At 37.1% G+C, this 23637-nt stretch overlaps 2 protein-coding genes across 3 annotated transcripts in view; one reads left to right on the plus strand and one right to left on the minus strand.

The window, feature by feature from the left end:
* The window catches only part of DNAI4 (dynein axonemal intermediate chain 4), a 107505-nt gene extending 83910 nt beyond the window's left edge, over positions 1–23595 (minus strand). The window contains 5 exon segments of the mRNA XM_060089934.1: positions 1013–1197; positions 13772–13792; positions 16132–16288; positions 23098–23209; positions 23212–23595. Coding sequence (XP_059945917.1) covers positions 1013–1197; positions 13772–13792; positions 16132–16288; positions 23098–23209; positions 23212–23266 — 530 coding nt within the window. The 5' untranslated portion in view covers positions 23267–23595.
* MIER1 (MIER1 transcriptional regulator) overlaps positions 23382–23637 on the plus strand; it is a 56375-nt gene continuing 56119 nt past the window's right edge. Inside the window, exon 1 of one of the 2 annotated variants that reach the window (XM_060089933.1) lies at positions 23382–23531. In XM_060089933.1, coding sequence (XP_059945916.1) covers positions 23465–23531 — 67 coding nt within the window. In that variant the 5' untranslated portion in view covers positions 23382–23464. The remainder of the gene's footprint in view (positions 23532–23637) is intronic. The other variant, XM_060089924.1, reaches the window with a different exon arrangement.

The raw sequence follows: 23637 nt of genomic DNA on the forward strand, positions 1-23637 counted from the left end.
CCCACTTTTTTTTTTAAGTTTCTCAAACTTATGGAGCTCTCTTACCTCAGGGCCTCAGCCTGGAATATTCTACCCTTCATTTTTCACCAGGTTTCTGCTCATTTTTCAAATCCTATATTAAATGCAATTTATTCAATTTGATAAATGTCCTCTCAAGACTTAATTTAAAATAAAATTTATATACTTCGTGGGAAATCAATACACTGAAGAATCCAAAAATAATTTCCTTTAAACATAGAAACTTAACATTACTCCATGATATTACATACTTTCTTCCTTTCTATTTATAGTTCCAACTGCCCTCCAAAAAGGTTGGGTTCAGTTTACTGGAATATCCTTTGTTTTCAGAGAACTCCCATGGCTTCTGTATGCTAATTTGGAGGCAGACTCTAGAGCAGCATATTTTCTCCTAAAATTTTGTGCTTAGTTAACATCTGGAACTTTTAATTTATCATATTGAAAGTTACACACTAAAGTATTTCCCCATAATCTTTAGATTGTTTTAGGAGTACTGTTTTATTATGGCAAAGACTGAATTTCTCTATTGGAAGCACTAAAAAATTTCAATTATATAAGTATCTATATATGTAAATGCAAAACATGTCATTTACCAAAAAAAAAGTTATAAAACAAGAGAGAAATCAAACCCTAGGAGAACAAGGATTTGTATGGAAGAATAGGGAGGGGAAAAAAGGAAAGCTCCTAAACTGCAGCATAAAAGAAACTGAAGAAAACTGAAGAAATACGTCTGTGATGCTAGGTTGCATCTTTTGGTTTCTCAGGAAATCTTGAGTAAAATCTGTATATTTTTTCACAAATGTTTTGGTGTAAGTGTAGGGGAACACTTGACATGCAAGCTCTACATCTAGTTAAAACATGAGAGGAACACAGAGGTGGCACATTAGGATCAGAGAGCTGAGCTGGGAGACTGGGGACAACTGACATCTAAGTTACATACTTAAATGAAAATACATAAGATATAAAAAAAGAATCATAGAATAGTATACACTACCTTGTAAACTGCCCTAACATACTAGGATTTATTGTATTCTGATAAAGGCTATAGGAAGCTATAAAGTCCGATGTACGTGATCCTTCTTGTGATGTCAATAGTTTATTTGGCTTTGCTGTACCAGTATATGGATCTGGATGGTAAAGAGGTCTGGGAGTAACATCAACTCCATGTATATCAGTCACCTGTAGAAAATAGTTATTTAAAATAAAATAAGTAAAAAAGACAGGGTTTCTGAATAATAGGTCCTAAAATACACAGATAAAAATAGTAGAAAAAAGATAAATATAATGTTTGTAGGATAGGACAAACATGAAAAATTGAATGATAAAAGATTTTATGCTTAAAAAGTTTCTTAACGGAGGCATACACTTTTTAAAAAGTCTTATTCATGTTTTACCTATATATAAGAAATATATACTAATTTTGAGAAAATTCAAAAATATAGAAAGATAATTCATTCAGATTGTTAATATTTTGGTATATTTAATTTTTTTATGTATAAGCTTTAAAAACCACAACTTTTCATTTAACATTTTATTAATAAAAATTAGCCAAGTTATTACACATTTTTGGCTTGTTTTTGGCTAATTTTTAATTATGAAATTTAACACATACAGAAATATAATTAAAACATAACCATAGAGTTAAATAATACAAAGCAAATGTTCTTATAATCATAACTAAAGTAAAAAATTAGAACATTGATAGAACCTCTAGGAGACTTTGCCCCTCCTAGATCACAAGCAGCTCCCCTGGCTTTTGCTTCTTCTGGTTTACTGCCTCTCCCTCCTCCCCAGTGAATATCATTAACTTGATTTTGGTGATTATTTTCTTTCTTCTTTTTAAAGTTTTATTAAGTATGCATTCCTAAACAATAGCATTTACTTTTTATTACTTATATTGAAGTAAAATATACATAGAGATGTGCACATATAAATGCACACCTTAATAAATTTTCATAAACAGAAGACACCCAGGTACCTAGCATTCAGATTTAGAAATAGAAAATTACCAGAATCTCAGAAGTTCCTTCCATAAGAGTCACTATCTCCCACCAAAGGTAATGATTATACTGACTCCATGGATTAGTTTTGCCTGTTTTTGAACTTCACTTTGATGGAATCATGAAGCACGTACCCCTGGTATCTGGTTTCTTTTTTTCAATGTTATATTTGTGAGAGCCCTTCATATTGTTAAGCATAGCTGTAGATGGTTCATTTTCATTGTTGTACAATATTCCATTGTGTGAATATATCACAATTTATATATCTATTTTATTGTTCATGGACATTTCTGTAGTTTCCAAATTTTTGGCTATTACAAATGATGCCACTGGGCTTCCCTGGTGGTGCAGTGGTTAAGAATCCACCTGCCAATGCAGGGGACATGGGTTCGAGCCCTGGTCCAGGAAGATCCCACATGCTGCCAAGCAACTAAGCCCATGCACCACAACTACTGAGCCTGAGCTCTACAGCCCGTGAGCCACAACTACTAAGCCCATGTGCCATAACTACTGAAGCCCTCGCACCTAGAGCCTGTGCTTCGCAACAAGAGAAGCCACTGCAATGAGAAGCCTGCACACTGCAACAAAGAGTAGTCCCCACTCGCCGCAACTAGAGAAAGCCTACGTGCAGCAATGAAGACACAACACAGCCAAAAATAAATAAATAAATAAATAAAAAACAAAAACAAAAACAAATGATGCCACTAAGAAGATGGTTGTACATGTGTTTTGCTGACTATACTGTATGAATTTATGTTGGGTGTATACCTGTGTGAAATTCCTGGTTATTGGATTATTTGTATGTTCACATATGGTAGATACTGCTGAAAGGTTTTCCCAAGTGGTTCCCACCAACAAAGTATGAGAGTTCTGGTTGCTCCAGATTTTGGTTAGCACTTAGTATTGATATTTACCAAGTTTATCAGTGTAATTTAGTTTTGCCTGTTTTTAAAATTTATATAAATAGCCATATATTGTAACGGAATTATCTGACATCTTTTGTTCAACAGTATGCTTTTATGTATCTCTCCATGTTGTTGCATGTATAATCATTCATTCATTTATTGGTGACTGTAGTCTGTTGGATTAGTATATCATATTTTATTTATCCCTTTTACTTTTTTTTTTGTTTTTTATTGTGGTATGCGGGCTTCTCACTGCCGTGGCCTCTCCCGTCGCGGAGCGCAGGCTCCAGACATGCAGGCCCAGCGGCCACGGCTCACGGGCCCAGCCGCTCCGCGGCACGCAGGATCCTTCCAGACTGGGGCACGAACCCGCCTCCCCTGCATCAGCAGGCGGACTCTCAACTACTGCGCCACCAGGGAAGCCCTCCCTTTTACTTTTAACAGACATTGAATTGTTTCCCAGTTTTTGGCCATCATGAAAACTGTTTCAATAAACATTAATGTGAAAGCATACTGTTAAACATGAAAATGTATTTCTGTAGGGGATATATAGATGTGGAATTGATGAGTCAACCTGATTAGATAACACCAAACTGTTTTCCAAGTTGATCGTAAAAATTTTCAAGATTGCCAGCATTGTGACAGTTGCTGTTACTCTACATCCTCATCAACAACTAGCACTGCCAGATTTAGAAATTTAAACCAGTATGGGTATAGGTATACATGTATCTCATTTTGACTTTAATTTTCATGAAATTGAACTTCGTTTCATGTGCTTATTTCCATCTTGACTTCCTTTTTTTTGAAGGAAAATATCCCGTACAAGTCCTTTGTACACTTTTCTGTTGAGTTCCATCTTTTTTAAAATTGATGATAGAGTTCATTAAATGTTCTGACTATGAACCCTTTCTGTTTTATGTGTTGAAAATGTCTTCTTTCACTCTACGGCTGAATTTTCCTTGTAGTAACTTTTAATGAATAGAAGTTCTTCATCTTAGCATAGTCAAATTTATCATGTTTTCCTTTATGGTTTACGCCTTAGATGTCTCATCCAAGAAACCATTCCCAATCCTGAAATTATGAAGATATTTTTGCTTTTCATGTTTAGATCTATAATATACCCAGAATTGAGTTTTGTGTATAGTATGAGGAAGGAAGCCAATATATTTTTATTCCATGTGAATATCCAATTGTCTCAACAAAAATTTTTGAAAATCCTGTTATTTCCCCATTACTCTCTAGAGCACATTTATTATAAAACAAGTGTTTATATGTGCCTGAATCACTTGTAGGCTCTCTGTCTATACCTTTGTTAATGTTACACTTTATATAAAATAAAACTTGGTATCTAGGAGAGCAAGTCTTTCCACAAAGTTCTTATTCAAGAGTATCTCGGTTATGCCTAAGCTTCAGCAGATTTTTGTTTGTTTGTTTGTTTGTTTGTTTTGCAGTACGTGGGCCTCTCACTGCTGTGGCCTCTCCCGTTGCGGAGCACAGGCTCTGGACGCGCAGGCCCAGTGGCCATGGCTCACGGGCCCAGCCGCTCTGCAGCATGTGGGCTCCTCCCAGACTGGGGCACGAACCCGTGTCCCCTGCATCAGCAGGCGGACTCTCAACCACTGCACCACCAGGGAAGCCCAGCTTCAGCAGCTTTATGTAAATTTTAGACTTACCTTGACAAGTTCCTGAAAAAAATACAATGAAAAAAAAAAAACCTGAGATTTTGACTGAAATTGCAAAGAATCTATAAATCAAAATTTGGGTATAACTGATATACTTACAATACTGACTCTTTCTATGCATAAACATGTTCTATCTCTCCATTTGTTTGGGTCTTGTTTAATGTCTCCCAGTAAAACTTTATAGTTTTTACAGTGTAGGTATGTGCATCTTTGTTATATTTATCCACAAGTACTTAATACATTTTAGTGCTATTATAAATGGTATCATTATAAAAATATGTAATTTTTGAAATGTGTGTTGCTGGTATATAAAAATATAATTGTTCTTGGTTGTTTTTTTTGATATCCAATAACCTTGCTAAACTCTTATTAATTTGATAATTATTAATAGGTGATTTAAAATTTTATATGTAGATAATTGTGTCATTTACAAATATTGAATGTTTCGTTTCTTTCTTTCCAGTGCTTACATTTTTCATTTCTTTTTCTTGCCATACTGAAATGGCTAAGACTTCCAAGAATGTTGGATAGAAGTGGATCCTTCTTAGGAATGCTTTACCATTAAATACGATCAGTGCTGTAGGATTTTATAAATCAGATTAAGGAAGTCCTTGTGATTGTCAGTTTCATAAGAACATTTTAAATCATGAATAAAATTTTAATCTTATCAAATACTTTATGTATTGAGATGGTCATATGCTTTTTTCCTTTAAGCTATATATGAATGTGGTGAATTACACTAATGGATTTTTAAATGTTAAACCAATCTTAATTTCTTGGTATAAATGCAGCTCCTCATGGTCTATTATCTATTTTTATTGTTATTGAATTTTGTTAACATTTTATTGAGGATTTCGCTATCTATGTTTGGAGAGATTGACTTGTAATATTTCTTTCTCATACTGTTGTAGTCAGATTTTTTTTTTTTTTCGGTACGTGGGCCTCTCACTACTGTGGCCTCTCCCGTTGCGGAGCACAGGCTCTGGACGCGCAGGCTCAGCAGCCATGGCTCACGGGCCTAGCTGCTCCGCGGCATGTGGGGTCTTCCCAGACCGGGGCACGAACCCATGTCCCCTGCATCGGCAGGCAGACTCTCAACCACTGCGCCACCAGGGAAGCTCCTGTTGTAGTCAGATTTTGATATCAAGATATTTCTAGCCTCATAACATGAGTTCTGGAGTGTACCCATTTCTTTTGTTCTGTTTTTGTCCTTATGTGTTTGGCATATATCACTAGTGAAACCATCTGAGCCTGGAATTATCTTTGAAGAAAGATTTTTAAATTACTCATATTAATTTTTTAATACCTTCCAATTTTCATTTTTGTTTGTCTCTTGGTAAAATGTAAGTTTTTAAGGAATCTTTCCTTTTTATATTCATTTGCAAATTTTGCAAAATTTAACATTGGCATAAAATTACACACAGTCTGCATAATTATCTTTTTAAATAGCTTTTAAAGTGTACAAGTCATTGGTTTTGAGTGTATTCACAAATATGAGCAACCATCACCACAGTTAATTTTAGAAATTTTTTATCACCTCAAGAAGAAACTCTGTATCCTTTAACTCTGACTCCCTAACCCTTGCCTTCCTCCCAGTCCTAGGCAACCACTTAGGTATTTCATGTCTCTATAGATTTCCCTATTCTGGACTTTCATGTGAGTCGCATCACATAGTGTGTGGTATTTTGATTGGCTTGTTTCATTTAGCATAATGGTTTCAAGATTCATCCATGTTGTTGCATGCATCAGTACTTCATTCCTTTTTGTGGTTGAATAATATTCTACTGTATGAATATACCACATTTTGTTTAGCCATCTGTCCACTGATGGACATTTGGGTTGTTTCCACTTTTTGGCTATTATGAATAATACTGATATAAACATTCATGTACAAGATTCTGGGTTAGAAATATATCTTAATTTCTCTTGGGTGTATATATCTAGATGTAGAATTGCGAGGTCATATGATAACAGTATGTTTAAACACCTGAATTACTACCAGACTGTTTTCCAAAGTGGCAGGACCATTTAACATTCCTATTAGTAGTATTCTGATTTCTTGATATCCTTACCAACACATGTCATCTGACTTTTTGATTCTAGCCATCCTACTGAGTATGAAGTAAAGATCACACTGTGGTTTTGATTTGCATTTCTCTGATGACTAGTGATGTCAAGTATCTTTCCATGTGCTTTTTGACCATTTGTATACCTTCTTTGGAGAAATGAGCCTTGCCCAATTTTTAATTGGATTTTGTCTTTTTATTATTGAGTTGTAATTCTTTATATATTCCCGATACAAATCCCTTAACAGATATATCATTTGCAAATATTTTCTCCCATTCTGTGGGTAGACTTTTTACTTTATTATGTTCTTTGAAGCAGAGACATTTTTAATTTTGGTAAAGTTCAATTCATCTGGCTTTTTTTCTTTTGTTGTTCATATTTTTTGTGTCATATCTGAGAATCCTTTGCCAAACCAAGGTCATGAAGGTTTACCACCATGTTTTCTTCTGTGAGTTTTTAGTTTTAACTGTTACATCTGTCTTTGATTCATGTTGACTTAATTTTTATATGGTGTGAGGCAAGGGTCCAACTTTATTCTTTTGCATGTGGCTATCCAGTCATCCCAGCACCATTTATTGAAGACTATCCTTTCCCTCTTAAATGGTCATGGTACACTTATCAGAAATCAGTTGACCGTAGATGTAATGGGTCTATTTCTGGACTCTCAATTCTATTCCATTGATCTGTATATCTATCCTTGTGCCAATCAGTACCACATTATCATGATTTCTGTTGCTTTGTAGTAAATGTTGAAATTGGGAAGTGTGAGTCTGCCTACTTTAGTCTCCTTTTTCAGGACTATTTTGGCTATTCTGGGTTCCTAGCAATTCCATATGAATTTTAGAATCAATTGTCAATTTGCACAAGGAAGTCTGCTGGTATTCTGATAAGGACTGTGTTGAATCTATAGAACAGATTGGGAAGTATCACCATCTTATAATGGTAAGTCTTCCAATTCATAAATTTTGGATGCTTTCCCATTTATTTAGATCATCTTTAATTTCATTCAGTAATGTTTTACAGTTTTCAGAGCTTATGATGCCACTTCTATTATTAAATTTATTCCTAAGTATTTTATTGTTTTGATGTTATTGTGAAATTGTTTTCTTAATTTTCAAATTGTTTATTGCAAGTATAAAAAACACAATTTATTTGTATATTGATCATGTATCCTGCAACCTAACAGAATCCATTCATTAGTTTTAATAGTTTCTTTTTTTGTTTGTTTTTTGTTTGTTTGTTTTGTGTTTTTTTGGCCATGCTATGGCTTGCAGAATCTTAGTTCCCCCACCAGGCATTGGACCCGGGTCATCGCAGTGAGAGCACTGAGTCCTAACCACTGGACCGCCAGGGAATCCCATAGTCTTAATAGTTTTTTAGTAAATTTCTTAGGAGTTTCTATATGTAACATTATGTCATCTGCAAATAGAGATTTATCTTTTCCTTTCCAATTTGGTTGCCTTTCCCCCCCGCCAATTGCCTTATCTAGAACCTCCAGTACAATGTTGAATACAGTGGCAAGAAAATTTTGTCTTCTTCCTGATGTCAAAAGGAAAGCACCCAGTTGCATGATTGAGTTGATATTAGTGGATTTTTCATAAGTATTCTTTATCAAGTTGAGGAAGTCCCTCTACTCCTAGTTTATTAAGTGTTTTTATCATGAAAGGATGTTGAATTTTGAAAAGTGCTTTTTCTGGATCTAGTGATCATTGCTTTTTATTCTACTGATATGAAATGTATTACATTGATTTTTAGATGTTAAAGTACTTTGCATCCCTGGGATAAATCCCACTTGGTAACTTATGGGCTGAATTGTCTCTCCCCACCAAAAAATTCACATGTTGAACCCCTAACCCCTAGTACCTCTAAATGTGACTGTATTTAGTGATAAGGACATTAAAGAGATAATTAAGTTAAAATGAGGCCATTAAGGTGGGTCCTAATCCAATATAACTAGTGTCCCTAAAGGAAGAGTAGATTAGGACACTGTTTAGGCCATACAGTCTGTGATATTACGTTATGGCAGCCGTAGCAAACTAATGCACTCCAGGCATACAATTCTTTTTATATGTTAGATTTGGTTTGCTAGAATTTTGTTCAGGATATTTGCACCCACATTCATAAGAGATATTGGTCTGAAATTAATATTGAAACTAATGTGTGTCTCCTGTAGACAGCCAATCATTGGATCATGTTTTTTAAGCCAGTCTGACAATCTATGCCCCTTGTTTGGATTGTTTAATCTATCTACATTTAATGTTTTCTTGATATAGTTGGATTTATATCTCCCATCTTACTTTATGTGTTCCATATGTCTCATGTCTTTTTTGTCCTCTATTCATCCTTTATTACTTTTTTCTGCATTGAGTGAATATTTTCTAAGGTAGCATTTTAATCTTTTAATGATCATTTCATTATATTTTTGAGGTTTTTCTAGATGGTTGTTCTAGGGATTAATATACACATCTTGTCAAAATTAACTTTGGATTTATTTTAGCTTAATTCCAGTAATATATTGAAATATTACTCCTATATAGCTCTGTTCACTATTTCCCCCTTTTGTGGTATTATTTTTATGTAAATTACATGTATTACTGTTACAAAATATAAGAAAACAGAGCCATAATTATTACTTTTCATTTTGTCATCATTTGCTTACATTACAGCTTTGTTCCCATCCACCTCCTTTGTGATATTACTGCCAAATACATAACACATATATTACATTTCTGTGTCATAGATCCAATAATACATTATATACATGTTATTTTATATAATCGTTTTTCAAATCAGTTAAGAGGGAAAGAAGGAGGAAATGCACTAATAGTTGCATTAATTACATGATATAATAGTTATTGTAATTACATAATTGTGTTTACTGATGTTCTTTGTATGGATATGAATTACCATCTGAGGTTACATGTTTTCAAGCTGAAGAACTTCCCTTAGTATTTCTCATAAGGTGGGTCTGCAAGCAATAAATTCTTTCAGTTTTTGTTTATCTTGGAGACTATTTCATCTTCATTTTGGAATAATAGCTTTACTGGATACAACATTCTTGGTTGAGCTTTTTCTTTAACAACTTCAAATTTGTTCTCCTCTGCCTTCTGGCCTCATTGCTTCTGATGAAAAATTATGTTAATCTTATTAAGGTTCCTTTGTACATGATACACACTGTTTTTCTCCTGCTGCTTTTAAGATTTTCTTCTTGCCTTTGACTTTCAGCATTTTTACTATGTCTGCATTCATTCATTCTTGGAATTCACTGAGCTTCCTGGATGTGTAGGATATTGTTTTTCATTAAATTTGGGGTGTTTTCAGCCATTACCTTTTTGAATATTTTTTCCTTTCCTTTTGTGTCTCTCTTCTCCTTCTGTTACTCCCATTATGCATATGTTGGTGTGTTCGATGGTGTTTGATGGCTCTATTCGTTTTTCTTCATTCTTTTTTTTTTTTTTTTTTTGCAGTACACGGGCCTCTCACTGTTGTGGCCTCTCCCGTTGGGGAGCACAGGCTCCAGACGCGCAGGCTCAGTGGCCACAGCTCACGGGCCCAGCTGCTCTGCGGCATGTGGGATCTTCCCGGACCAGGGCACGAACCTGTGTCCCCCGCATCGGCAGGCAGACTCCCAACCACTGCGCCACCAGGGAAGCCCCTCTTTATTCTTTTTTTTCCCACTCTGTGTTTGGCTTGAATAATCTCTATTGATCTATCCTCTAGTTTGCTAATTCTTGCTTCTGTCAGTTAAAACCTATTGTTGAGCTCCTCTAGTGAATTTTTAAAGTTTCAGTTATTGTACTTTTCAGCTCCAGAATTTCCATCGGTTCTTTTTTATAATTTGTCTCTTTATTTATACTTGATGTAACATGATCATACCTTCTTTTACTTCTTTAAAGCATAGCTTCTGTAATTCCATGAAGCTATTTATAATGGCTTCTTTTAAATCTCTTTCTGTTAAATTTGACATTTGCTTCCTCCCACAGACAGCTTCTGTTGCCTTTTTTCTTGAGTATGGGTCATACTTTCCTATTTCTTTACATGTTCCATAATTTTTTGTTGGAAATCGGAGATTTTAGATAATATATTGTAGCAACTCTAGGTACTGGAACCTCCCTCATCCCTAGAGCTTGTTATTGCTATTTGCTTGTTTATATTTTGTTTAGTGATAACCTGGATTATTTTAGTGAGGTCTGTTTTCCCATTGCAGGTTGAACAGTGTCCCCAAAAAGAAGATATGTTGAAGTCCTAACCTCCAGTACCTCTGATTATGGAAATAGGGTCTTTGCAGATTTAACCGAGTTAAGATGAGATCATCAGGGTGAGCCATAATCCAATATGACTGATGTCTTTATAAAAGGGGGAAATTTGAACAGAGACAGAGGGAAGATACTGTGAAGATAATGGAGAGAACATAATGTAGAGATAGAGGATTAGAGTGATGGATCTACAAGCCAAGGAGTGTTTGGGGTTATTAGAATCTAGGAGAGAAATAGATACTTCCCTAGCATATTCAGAAGCTGCACGCCCCTGCTAACACCTTGATTTCAGACTTTTAGCCTCCAGAAGTGTGAGACAATAAATTTCTATTGTTTGAAGTCATACAGCTGTTGGTACTTTGTTAAGGCACTCCTTAACAAATATGCCCCTTCCCAACACCTACCCTGCAGTCCTGTTAACACACTAATGTTGCTCCTCAGGGAGGTGCAGCTTTGGGTATGCCCACAACCATCCTGTGACGACAGAGCTACTGGTAGGGCTCTCTTCCACTCTTACTCTGACCACACTCAGCTGTTAACTTCACTAGTTGCCAGCTGATTGCTCTATTGTTTTCAACCATGCCCTGGGGCATAAATTCTCTACAGACTAATCCAATCAAATTGTGGCTCCTTCCAGGGAAGTTTCTGATGCCAATGTTCAATATTTATTCTCACTACAGGAAGGCTTCTCTTGCTGAGGAATTGCCTTATACCCTGTTTCCCTATAAACTAGCTAGCCTACAGTCTAGGGTGTATCTTCGTTAGATCAATTAATTTCCTCCCAATTGCCTTTTACCACTATGTCCACTGCTTTTGAGGGTGTTCATAGGTTTAAACTTCTCCACGCTCTGTTGCAAATAAAGCTGGTTCCTTATGGAAGATATAAGGAACTATCTGTTGTACAGCTTGCTTCTCTCCCCAGATAATATCTCTGCACCAGATCTCTGGGGTTGACAGTGGAGACAATGGTAAGTTTCTCCATGAGTGACAACCTCACTCTAGGTGTTGAGTGCTCCATGGAGGGAGTAGGGCAGTAGCCTGAGGTCTTCTCAGCTTGCCTCTCCTGACATGGAACATGATCTCATGGACCAGGGGAAGGCCCCAGGATTCTCAGTGTGCCACACCCAGGTAGAGCTCATCAGTGGGGGTTATTATGGTAAAATGCATACATTTTTTCATCTTAACCACATTTAAGTGTTCATGGCATTAAGTACTTTCACACTGCTGTGCAGTCACCACCACCATCCATCTCCAGAACTCTTTTTAAAAATCTCACAAAGGGCTGCCCTGGTGGCACAGTGGGTGAGAGTCCACTTGCCGATGCAGGGGACATGGGTTCGTGCCCCGGTCCGGGAATCCCACATGCCGCGGAGCGGCTAGGCCCGTGAGCCATGGCCACTGAGCCTGCGCATCCAGAGCCCGTGCTCCGCAATGGGAGAGGCCAAAACAGTGAGAGGCCCACGTACCGCAAAAACAAAACAAAACAAAAATCTCACAAAACTGCAACTCTGTACCCATTAAACAATAATTCCTTTTTCTCTTTCCCTGGTGAGCACCATTTTACTTTCTGTCTCTATGAATCTGACTACTCTAGGTATCTCAGATAAGTAGTCATACAGTCTGTCCTTTTGTGACTGGTTTATTTCACTTAGTATAATATCTTCAAGGTTTATCCATATTGTAGTATGTGTTGAAATTTCCTTCTTTTTAAAGGTATATACACACATACACTTTGTTTATTCATTCATCTGTTGATGGAAACTTGGGTTGCTTCCACCTTTTAGCTACTATGAATAATGCTGCGATGAAAATCATTGTACAAATATTTGTTCAAATCTCTGCTTTCAATTCTTTTAGGTATAGACCAAGAAATGGAATTGCTGAGTGATATGGTAATTCTATTTTAAAATTTTTGTGGGACAATAATACTGTTTCCATAGCAGCTGCACCATTTTACAATCCTACCAACAGTGCACAAAGGTTCTGATTTCTCTATATCCTCACCAATACTTGTTATTTTCTGTTATTGTTGGGGTGTTTTTCATAGTGGTCATCCTAATTGGTGTGAGCTGGTATCTTACTGTGGTTCTGATCTACATTTCCCTAATGATTACTGGTGTGATGTTGAGCATTTTTTCATGTGCTGTCAGCCATTTGTATATCTTCTTTGGAAAAATATTTATTCAAGTCCTTTGTCCATTTTTAAAATTAGGCTGCTTGTTGTTGAGTTGCAGTTCTTTATATATTCCGGATATTAACTTGTTATCAGATATATGACTTTCTGATAATTTTCCTCATCCCATGGGCTGCCTTTCATTCTGTTGTTGTGTCCCTTGATGCACAGAAGTTTCTAATGCTTGATGTAGTCCAATATATCTATTTTCTCTTTTGCTATATATGCTTTTGATATCATATCTAAGAAATCATTGCCAAATCCAATGTCAAAAAGTTTTTCCCTTTTATTTTCTTCTAAGAGTTTTATAGTTTTAGATCTTACCTTTAGGTTTTTGATACATTTTGAGTTATTTTTGTAAATGGTGTAAGTTAAGAGTCCTACTTCATTCTTTTGCATGTAGATATCCAGTTCTCTTAACACCTTTGTTGAAAAGACACCATTGCATGGTCTTGATATCCTTATTGTGAGGGTTTATTTCTGGGCTCTATATTATTTCATTGACCTATATGTCTGTCTTTTCTTTCTTTCTTTCTTTTTCGGCTGTGGTGGGTCTTCATTGCTGTGCGTGGGCTTTCTCTAGTTGTGTTGAGCGGGGGCTACTCTTCGTTGTGGTGCGTGGGCTTCTCATTGCGGTGGCTTCTCTTGTTGTGGTTCTAGGCACACAAGCTTCAGTAGTGTGGCTCGCAGGCTCTAGAGTGCAGGCTCAGTAGTTGTGGTGTACGGGCTTAGTTGCTCCACGGCATGTGGGATCTTCCCAGAGCAGGGATCAAACCTGTGCCCCTGAATTGGCAGGCAGATTCTTAACCACTGCACCACCAGAGAAGTCCCTATATGTCTGTCTTTATGCCAGTACTACACTGTGTTGATTACTGAAGCTATGTAAAAAGTTTTTAAATCAGGACGTGTGAGACCTCCAACTTTGTTCTTTTTCAAGATTGTTTTGGCTATTTGGGCTCCCTTGATAGTCCATATGAATTTTAGGATGGGTTTTTTTTTATTTCTGCAAAAAATGTCACTGGAATTTTGATAGGGATTGCATTGAATCTGTAGATTGCTTTGCATAGTATTGACATCTTAACAATATTCAGTCTATGAACAAAGGATGTTGTCCTATTTATTATTGTCTTCTTTCATTTCTTTCAGCAATCTTTATAGTTAGCAGTATATATATCTTTCAACTCCTTAGTTAAGTTTATTTCTAAGTATTTCATTCTTTTTGATGCTATTGCAAACAAAACTATTTTTCTTGATTTCTTCTTAAATTATTCATTGCTATTGTATAAAACAATTGATTTTTGTGTGTCAATTTTCTATCCTGCAAACTTGCTGAATTTATTAGTTCTAACAATTTTTTTAATGTGGAATCTTTAGGGTTTTGTACATATAAGATTATGTCATCTGTGAACTGAGATAATTTTACTTCTTCCTTTCTAGTTTGGATGACTTCTATTTCTTTTTCTTGCCTAAGTCCTCTGGCTAGGAAACCCACTACTATGCTGAATAGAAGTGATGAAAGTGAGCATCCATGTCTTGTTCCTGATCTTAGGGGAAAAGCATTCAGCCTTTCATCACTGAGTATGATGTTAACTGTAGGTTTTACAGAACACTCCTGAGGAAATCCTTTCTCTTTCAAGTTAGTTGAAAGATTTTATTTTTAATTTTTATAATCATTGGATACTGAATTTTTCAAATGCTTTTTCTTTATCTGTTGTGATAACCACATGAATTTTTTTTCAGTCTACTAATAAGAGGGAAAGTACTGACTTTTGAATACTGGAACAACCTTGCATATATTATCCCCACTTGGTCATGATGCATTATACCTTTTACATAGTGCTGTTAATACTATGTAATATATATGTAAAACATATACGTAATGCATATAATGTGTACGTAATATGTATATAATTCTTATGGACTGAATGTTTGTGTACCCCCCAGATTCATATGCTGGAATACTAATCCCAGTGTGAGATGGTATTGGAAGGTGGAACTTTTGAGAGGTAATTAGATCATGAAGGTAGAGCCCTCATGAATGAGATTACTGTTTTTACAAAAAGAGGCTAGGGAGCTAGTTAAATCTCTTTCCCGCTTGTGAGGATACAATAAAAGTTGGTAGTCTGCAACCTGGAAGAGGGTCTTCACCAGTACCTGACCATTTGTCACCCTACTCTTGGACTTCCAGACTCCAGAACTATAAGAAATAAATTTGTTTATAAGCCACCCAGTATATGGTACTTTATTACAGCAGCCTGAGCTGACTAAATAGTTCTTAAGGTCATGAGTAGACTTTCTTCATTCCACTCTAATGTTCTTACTACCAATAATGAATTATAGGAGCCAACTGCTAATATTATGCTGTAAGATATGTTATATGGCAAAGATTCTAACTAAATCAATATATCAATACAGGCATACCTCATTTTATTGTGCTTCAATTTATTGCACTTCACAGATATTGTGTTTTTTACAAATTGAAGGCTTGTGACAACTCGGCATCCAGCAAGTCTATTGACACCATTTTTCCAACAGCATTTGCTCACTTTGAGTCTCTGTGTCACATTTTTGTAATTCTCGCAATATTTCAAACTTTTTCATTATTATTATATTTGTTATGGTAATCTGTGACCAGTGATCTTTGATGTTACTATGACTTGCTGAAGGCTCAGAGGACGGTTAGCACTTTTTGGCAATAAAGTTTTTTTAATTAAGTCACGTACGTTGGAATTTTTAAACATAATGCTATTGTACAATTAAGAGACTACAGTATAATGTAATAATTTTTATATGCACTGGGAAGCCAAAAAAACTCAAGTGACCCACTTTATTGCGATATTTGTTTTATTTGAGTGGTCTAGAACTGAACCTGCAATATCTCTGAGATATGCCTGTATTAGAAGTTATTGTTTCAAAGCAGCATACTTTCTACCTTTAACAACTCAATCAAGTTCTTCCCAGTGTCATTTTCAAAAAAACCCTCAGAATTCTAAAGAATATTACCCGCGTGGCTGTCTTTGTGGAGGAAACATTCATTTTTTCTACTGTTTTTGGGTCAGGTAGAATCACCATGGTTTTTGACACAGACATTCTGCTTTGGTTTGCACTAGTATATCCTCCTTTCATTGGCGCTCCTTTTGCTGGGCCAGTAAAGCTAACAGACATCTTCGGCTGTGCGCCAGAGTTTCTATATCAGGAAAAGAAAACATAACACTGAGGATCCAGGATTGAAGAAAAGTTAGCAAATGATAAAAAAGTAGACTTTCATTTAGAAACATGGAAACAATCTAAACATATAAACAAGAAAAAAATAGTAGCCACTTGAGAGCTCATTATGTGTAAGCATAGTTCTAGAATGTTTACAAGCACTGTGTCACTTTTTCCTCACAATAATTCTAAGAGGTTGCTATAACATTATTTTATATAAAGTCACAGAGGCTTAGAGGGAAACATTCTTACTAGAGTTGAAATTTGAACCCAGGCAGTCAGATCAGAAGTCTACATTTATTTCTCTGGGTCTCAGTTTCCTTATCTGTAAGATGGGGATAAAAATAATACCTAATTCGTTGGTTATTACGAGGATTAAATGTATTAATTTCTATATTATGGTTAGAAAATGCCTGACACATAGTAAGCACAAATGAGTGTAGAGTGCAGTTATGTAGGCAGATTGAAGAATGAGTAATAAAACCTGGGAAAGAATATCATGTTCCTGCCTGAATGATTACATAATAATTTTTAGTAAGAGAAATTATAATCAAAATATTTGTATCCAGGAGAAAAAATATGATTTCACTTTTGGATCAATTCTCTAAATTCCTTAAGACAAAAACCTAATCATTCTTTCATTCTAGTACTCTGATTGTACTGCAGACTTCTATAAAACAAGAATGATCACCCCTTACATTATAAAAAGGCATTGTTTCCAAAGAAAACATTTTAAACAATACTTTTACTTTCCTACTCATAAAAGATCAGATAAGAATAAAATACTTTAAAATGAAAACAATCTAATTTTCGTATTTTATTTTTCTTCATGGCATATAGTACTACTTGACACTTTGTTGTCTACTCCTCTACTAGAATGTAAGCATCTTTAGGACAAGAACTTTGTCTTGTTCATTGCTATATCGCTAGCACACAGGACAGTACCCAGTATACTGTGGGCACTATTAGTATTTTTTAAATACATGACTAAATGAATTCCATTCATACTATTTCAAATTTACATTCAAGTATCATACCCTATCCTCCCTCCTTCAAGTCTCTAAATGACTTTAACTCCAACATTTCCAAGAAAACCAAATTAATCAATGAGGTAAGAATTCCTTAAATTTCTCTACCTTCATTATATTCTTCTTTCATATCCCACAAACTCATCTAATCCATCCTTATTTCTTTCCTCCTCTTTCAGTTCAAAAGTTGCTCTTCTTATCTAAGGTCAACCTTTCTACCTGTGCTCTGAAACCTGTTACTACTTTTCTCAGGGATTCTTTTCCTTTTTAAAAAAAGGTTTTTTGGCCATGCTGTGTAGCTTGTGGGCTCTTAGTTCCCCAACCAAGGATCGAACCCAGGCCCTCAGCAGTGAAAGCACCAAGCCCTAACCACTGGAGTGCCAGGGAATTCCCATCTCAGGGACTCTTCCGTCAATAATTCTTGGTCTTCTATATCTTGTTTCCAATCTTTTTCCCTTCAGCATATAATTGTACTCCAGTCATCTCTTCAACTTAAAAATCCTTCCTTTACCTATCTATTACTAGTCTTCCACTATCTATTACTGTATCTCTCCTTCACTTTTTAAAATATTAGTCAGTCATCCTGTCTACGTCCTTACTCCTCTTGTGCTCCATAATTCACTACAATCTAATTCCACCCTCTCCTCTCCTACTGCAGAGACTACTTTCATTAAAATCACCTAGTCTTGTCCTTCAAATTGTCAGATCCAAAGGACTCTTTCCAGTACTTACCTTTGTAGCATCTGACGTCAGTTGACCATTCCCCCTTCTTCTTAAACTTGAGTTCTCAAATTGGTTTCTGTAACATAACTGTCTCCTATTCTTCACCCTCCTTGGGACCTCTAATTACCTGACCCTTCCATTTTCTACCAATTAATCAGTACCTTTTAGGTTTCTCTTCTTTCACTATTTAATCCAGTATCCACAATTCATCAACTGAATCACTCTTTTACCATTACCTTCAACTCTTATTTTCTTTCTCCCTTGAGCTTTGCCCTACAATCCCTACAAAATACAGTCTGTCCATTCTATTCTTCCTCTTTACTATATCAGCTACTTATTCCCATGGTCATACATTTGACCTTGTCCTTGTTAAAGACAAATACCCCTCAAATACTTCATATCCCCTTGCTTTATTTTTCTCCTCAGTACTTCTTACTAACATATCTGTTACTTACTTATCTTATGAATTAGATGTTCCCCACCCAACCCTCCAACCCTGAGAATCTAAGTTCCACAAGACGAGGGACTTTGTGTTATTTTGTTCCCTGCTGTATCCCTAATGCCTACCATAGTACCCAATACACAGTAGCTGCTTAATAAAAAATTGTTGAATGAATTCCCAAGTCATTACATCCAATTCAAAACATTCTCTCAACCTTCATACTCAAATGTTTACCAGCCTACTGGGTAGCTCCAGCTAAATGTCTACTAGACATCTCAAACTAAATAGATGCATAATGAAATCATATCACATTTACTCATAAACCAGCTCTATCTCTTTTATTCCCTATAGGGACCAAATAGAAATGAATTAGCAAATGATGTTGCATTTACCAATTAGGTAGTTACTGTGATCTTACGAGAATCATCAATAAACTCTCCCAAATCTTCAGACTATAAGTTTCATGGGAAGGAACCATGTTTATCATGTCTACTATGATAGCCCCAACTCTTAGTACTGTGCCTGACAGAGTGGGAAATTAGATCCAGAAAGTACAGACTTTTTAAAAAAAATTGAACTAAGTACCTGTAGCCAATTATGTTAGAAATTTATGGTGTACATCTAGCTATGTTAAAAAAAACAGATGCTTTCAATAGAGCCAAATTAGTGGGCAATAAATAGGATGACTTTCAGGAGATATTCACTTTGCAAGTTTTGCCTGAAAAACAGTCATGACACAAGAGGTTATGTAGCTGTACATTCCTGAGTTTTCTGAAGCAGGGACCTAATCTGTTTTGTTCACTCCTATGTCTTCAGTATCTAGGGCAGTAGCTGGCAAATATAAGGCATTCAGTTGGTACCTGTAGAATGAACACCATGAACACCTGATGACCACTTCTATGAAAAAAGAGACTAATTACATTAAAAGCATGCTACACATACATAAATCTCACTATGAAAAAAATAACCACAAGAGGAAAGAAGGAGTGGCTTAAGAAAAGGTGTCTGTATTAGCCACTTCTTAGTTTAATGAGATGAAGGTAAAAATTTCAATCTAAACCCAAGCAATTACTTTCATTTATCCAACTGTTATTCATAAAACACTTACTGTACATAAGGCTACATGTTGGCAGAGATACAATATGAATCAGATATGGGCCCTAAGGAGCTGACCGTCTAATAAGAGATAAAACATATATATGATTACAATGCAAGTACAAAATTGTATTTGCCTCAAGACTTACACGTAAGATGAAATGAAAGTTGTGGTAAAGATTACCTTGGGTAAGAGAAGTGAGCAGAGAAATCATGAAGATGGCATTTGAGTTAGGCTTGAATGTAGGTCAAATTCAAAAGAAGTACACGGGGCACGAATGTATACATATACATTCGTGCCCCGTGTACTTCTTTTGAATGTGCTTGTGTCTGATGCACATGAAGGTGAGGAGGGATGAGGACAGGACAGGAAATGCACCCTGAGCAAATATCATTGTGAACGATGACAGTAGGAAAGCATGTGGTATATACAGGGTATCTTAAATGATTCAATTAGATGCATGAAGGAAAACAAAGTTAAGCCTTGAAAAAATAAAATGGCCAGGCTAAGTATGAAATTTACTACACAAGCATGAGAGTGCCTTTGAAAGATTTTGAGCATAAGAGTTAACTGCTCAAAACTATGCTTCAGAAAAATTTAGCTATATTCAGAACACACTAGAAGCAAGAAGACCATTAGTTAAGATGCTATGGGAATAGGCCAGATGAGAAGTAATCAAGGCTTAACCTGGGGTGGCAAACGTAGAAATAAAACAAATGCTAAATACAGCATGTATTGAGCATATCTTTTTATTTTCTGTATTTTGATGTTTTGACATCTAGGAACTTGCTAACTCTGGAGGGACTGCTCCTCCCAGGGCTAGTCAATTCTTACACATAGTAAGGGACTTGCCTACAAGCAAACCTTTTATACGCAAACCAACCAATCCAGAGTCCATACCCTCAACCATCTCCTTCATCAGGCTCTGAAAGAGATCTCACTCTCTGGGTCACTATCCACTTGCCCTAATCACTGTTGCGACAGGAACCAGACAACTAGGGGTAGTCCCTATGCCCAGAGCCTTTTGAAATTATTCAAACAAGCTATTCCTACACCTGTTTATTCCGCTTTATCCATTTCTCCCCATGGGAACCACAATAAAGCTTCTTGCCTATGTTTTCCCCTTGCTAGTTTTACCTCCTGCTCAGCCCTGGTGCTTCCTCACGTGGCCCCGCTATGTGGTACGGCATGCCCATGTCTCCTGATTCTAGGGGTCTATGAGTATTTAAAAAAAAAACACAAAAAACTTATTCCTTCATGATAGTTATTTCTGTGTCTATGTTTCTTACCATACCTGATTAAAACATACCCCAAGTACCCTTAAACCACAGAAACAGAACAGGACTTAGTAATTGATAATAACAATGCCACTTAAAATCTAAACTTCAAAGTACTTCCACTATATTTGTAATTTAATTCTTTTATTTATTTATTTCATTTTTTAAAAATGGAAGTATAACTGACCTACAGTTCCAGGTACACAATATTGTGATTCAATATTTCCATATATTACAAAACGATCACCACCCTAATTCAATTCTTATAACTTATGAGATATTTAATTGCCATGTTTTACAAGTGAGGAACTTAAAACTCAAAGAGGTCAATTTAAATGCCCAAACTCATCCAATAACTCACAGACTATGTGTTCTTGAGCAAGTTTCTTAAATGTTTCTTTCCTCATATGTAAATTAAGGTTAATAATAGTATCTGCCTCAAAGAGTTTAAGGTGATGATTAAATTAGTCAGTATTTCCAAAGCACAATAAGAAGTTAAATTGCAGACATGTTCAAGTTTAGATATTATGAGTGATATCCTGGTGGAGCTGTTTGGTAGAAGTTGAAAATCAAAAGGAAAGTGAATTTCAGGGAACAAAAGTGAGAACTGGAGATACAGATTTGAGAATCTTTCATGGAGATGACAATAAATGAACTGAGTCCCAAAATGAAAACCTAAAGATACAAAGAGAAGGTAATAGGGCCAAGGAGAGAAACTGGAGGTAGAAAGAAAGTAAAACCAGAAAAAAGGCATCTTCGCCAGTAGTAAGTGAACCAGTTCAGGGTTAGTTCAGGGTTAAGGAGGGGAAGAATGATATTGTCAAATGCTGCAGAGAGGTAAAAAGAAAGCCCATTGAATTTGGTGACTATTGAAACCTTTAGGTTACTCATTATTGACCTTTGAGTAATTTTCGTATAGAAATGGAGACAACAGACTGCAAGTGTTAAAGAGTAAACACAGATACTTCTGGTTTCTGGTCTGACATGTAAAGGCCATGAAAGTCATCAATCCTGTACTCACAAGAAAAAGGCTGAGCAAACTGAAAATCAATGGGTCTTCTTAGGTCCATCAGAGAATTGAGGTTACAGGCAAACCCTCACACTGAAAGACTGCGATGCAGGAATAACAGAATCACAACTTACTGGGCGCAGAAACTGCCACTAGAGCCAACAAGTGGTAGGAAAACCTAAAGGGTAATTGCCTAATTGCTGGAAACTGAGTGTAGACTAATTCAAAAGAGAAAAAATTGCTGGGGGCCCAGCCTTAGGGAGCCAATGAAAAGAGATGCCAGCAAAGTATTTTGAAAAGGAGTAGGCATAAACCAAGAGGAGAATTAGGGAGGAGTGGTGTCCCAGAGACCAAATGAAGTGATTCAACACTCAAGAAGTGGTAAACTAGATCAAAGCTGCTGATGGGTGAGTTAAGAAACAAACTGAGAAATGGCCACTGTATTTGACTGGACAGTTATTGCTTACCTCCACAGAAGCTATTTTTTTGTGGAGTGATAGTATGGACAAAAACCTGAGTACCATATGCAGGAAAGAGCAGAAGGTTCTCTCCCAAGACCTTTTCAACAAGTTCTGCTAAAGAAAGATTAGCTGATCTGGAAGAGACTGGATAGAAGAGATGCTGAAGGTTTGAGAAGAGAGAACAAAAGTGGTCTGGAAGTGCGGGAGAGTGAATGAATTAGGAAACTTCAGTGTAATTGCTGGACTAAGGCACCATTTGAAGTTGTAAGCGAGACATCTGTAGAGCTGTATGCTTTTCTCCAGCCCCTTGTCCAACTGCTGCAGAACAACAGAGAAAGTTGTAAGCTGGAATGAGTTTTAAGGCAGGATGGTACGAGGAGAAGGCAGGAAAAAACCTCAACTACAGAGCATAGTAATGTTCGGTCTGGTGGCTCACAGAAGCTGGATTGAACATCTGGGCACAGCTTGGAGGCAACAAGCTGGAGACTGCAGACCGGAAAAACAAACAAACAAACAGAAAAAAACAGGAGTGCTAGGAGGAAGGGTGGTTCTTAACAAACTAAGTCTTTTCTCGGAGACCAAGCACAGCAGTAAAGGTTTGGAAAAGGCTGTCCTAGGCCAACGAAGGAGACACTGCCGCCTCGGAGGTTCGAGAGTTGCCGACTGAACACAGATGCAGTAAGAGCTAAGATCTAAAAGGGCTCCCTCCGGGACCCAGGGGAATTGGACTAAAGTTTTAGCGCCGGAACTTACACCCCGACGTTCGGCTGCTTGCGGCTGTTTACCGGAGAGATGGGCATGGTGACGACTGGGTGGGGAGTTGTCGACCACCCCCTTCCCTGGCTGCTTCTGGAGCCCCTGTACCCCAACCCCCGGCGTCAGCGGCTCCGGCTAAGGCACGGGAATGTTTGCCGGGCGTCATGGAGACAGTGGAGCCTTGGCTCAACAAGCGGCCGCGCGGTTGGCTGGCGGCTGGAGGCCGAGGAGGAGGGCGGAGGCGGAGGGGAGGGCAGAGGGTTGGTGGAGCAAGAGCAAGCCCCGGACGACGACTAGAAGAAGGAGGCGGGCGGCCCGGGCCCTAGGCCCCTCCCAGGCTCTGAGTCTCCCGGGCTGCAGGCGGATGGATGGGGCTTCTTCAGGCGGTGGCGGCAGCAGCGGAGGTGGCGGCGGCAGCAGCGGCAGCGGCTGTAAGTGCAGCCTCCATAAACCATCTCTCCTCTCCTAGCCCTGTTTGGGTGGATGGGCTCTCGAGGTGTCCTCGGTCCCCTTTCTCTCCTTCCCCTCCCCCACTGC

Source organism: Mesoplodon densirostris, chromosome 2 (assembly GCF_025265405.1).
Source record: "Mesoplodon densirostris isolate mMesDen1 chromosome 2, mMesDen1 primary haplotype, whole genome shotgun sequence".
NCBI classification, from domain to species: Eukaryota; Metazoa; Chordata; class Mammalia; order Artiodactyla; family Ziphiidae; genus Mesoplodon; species Mesoplodon densirostris.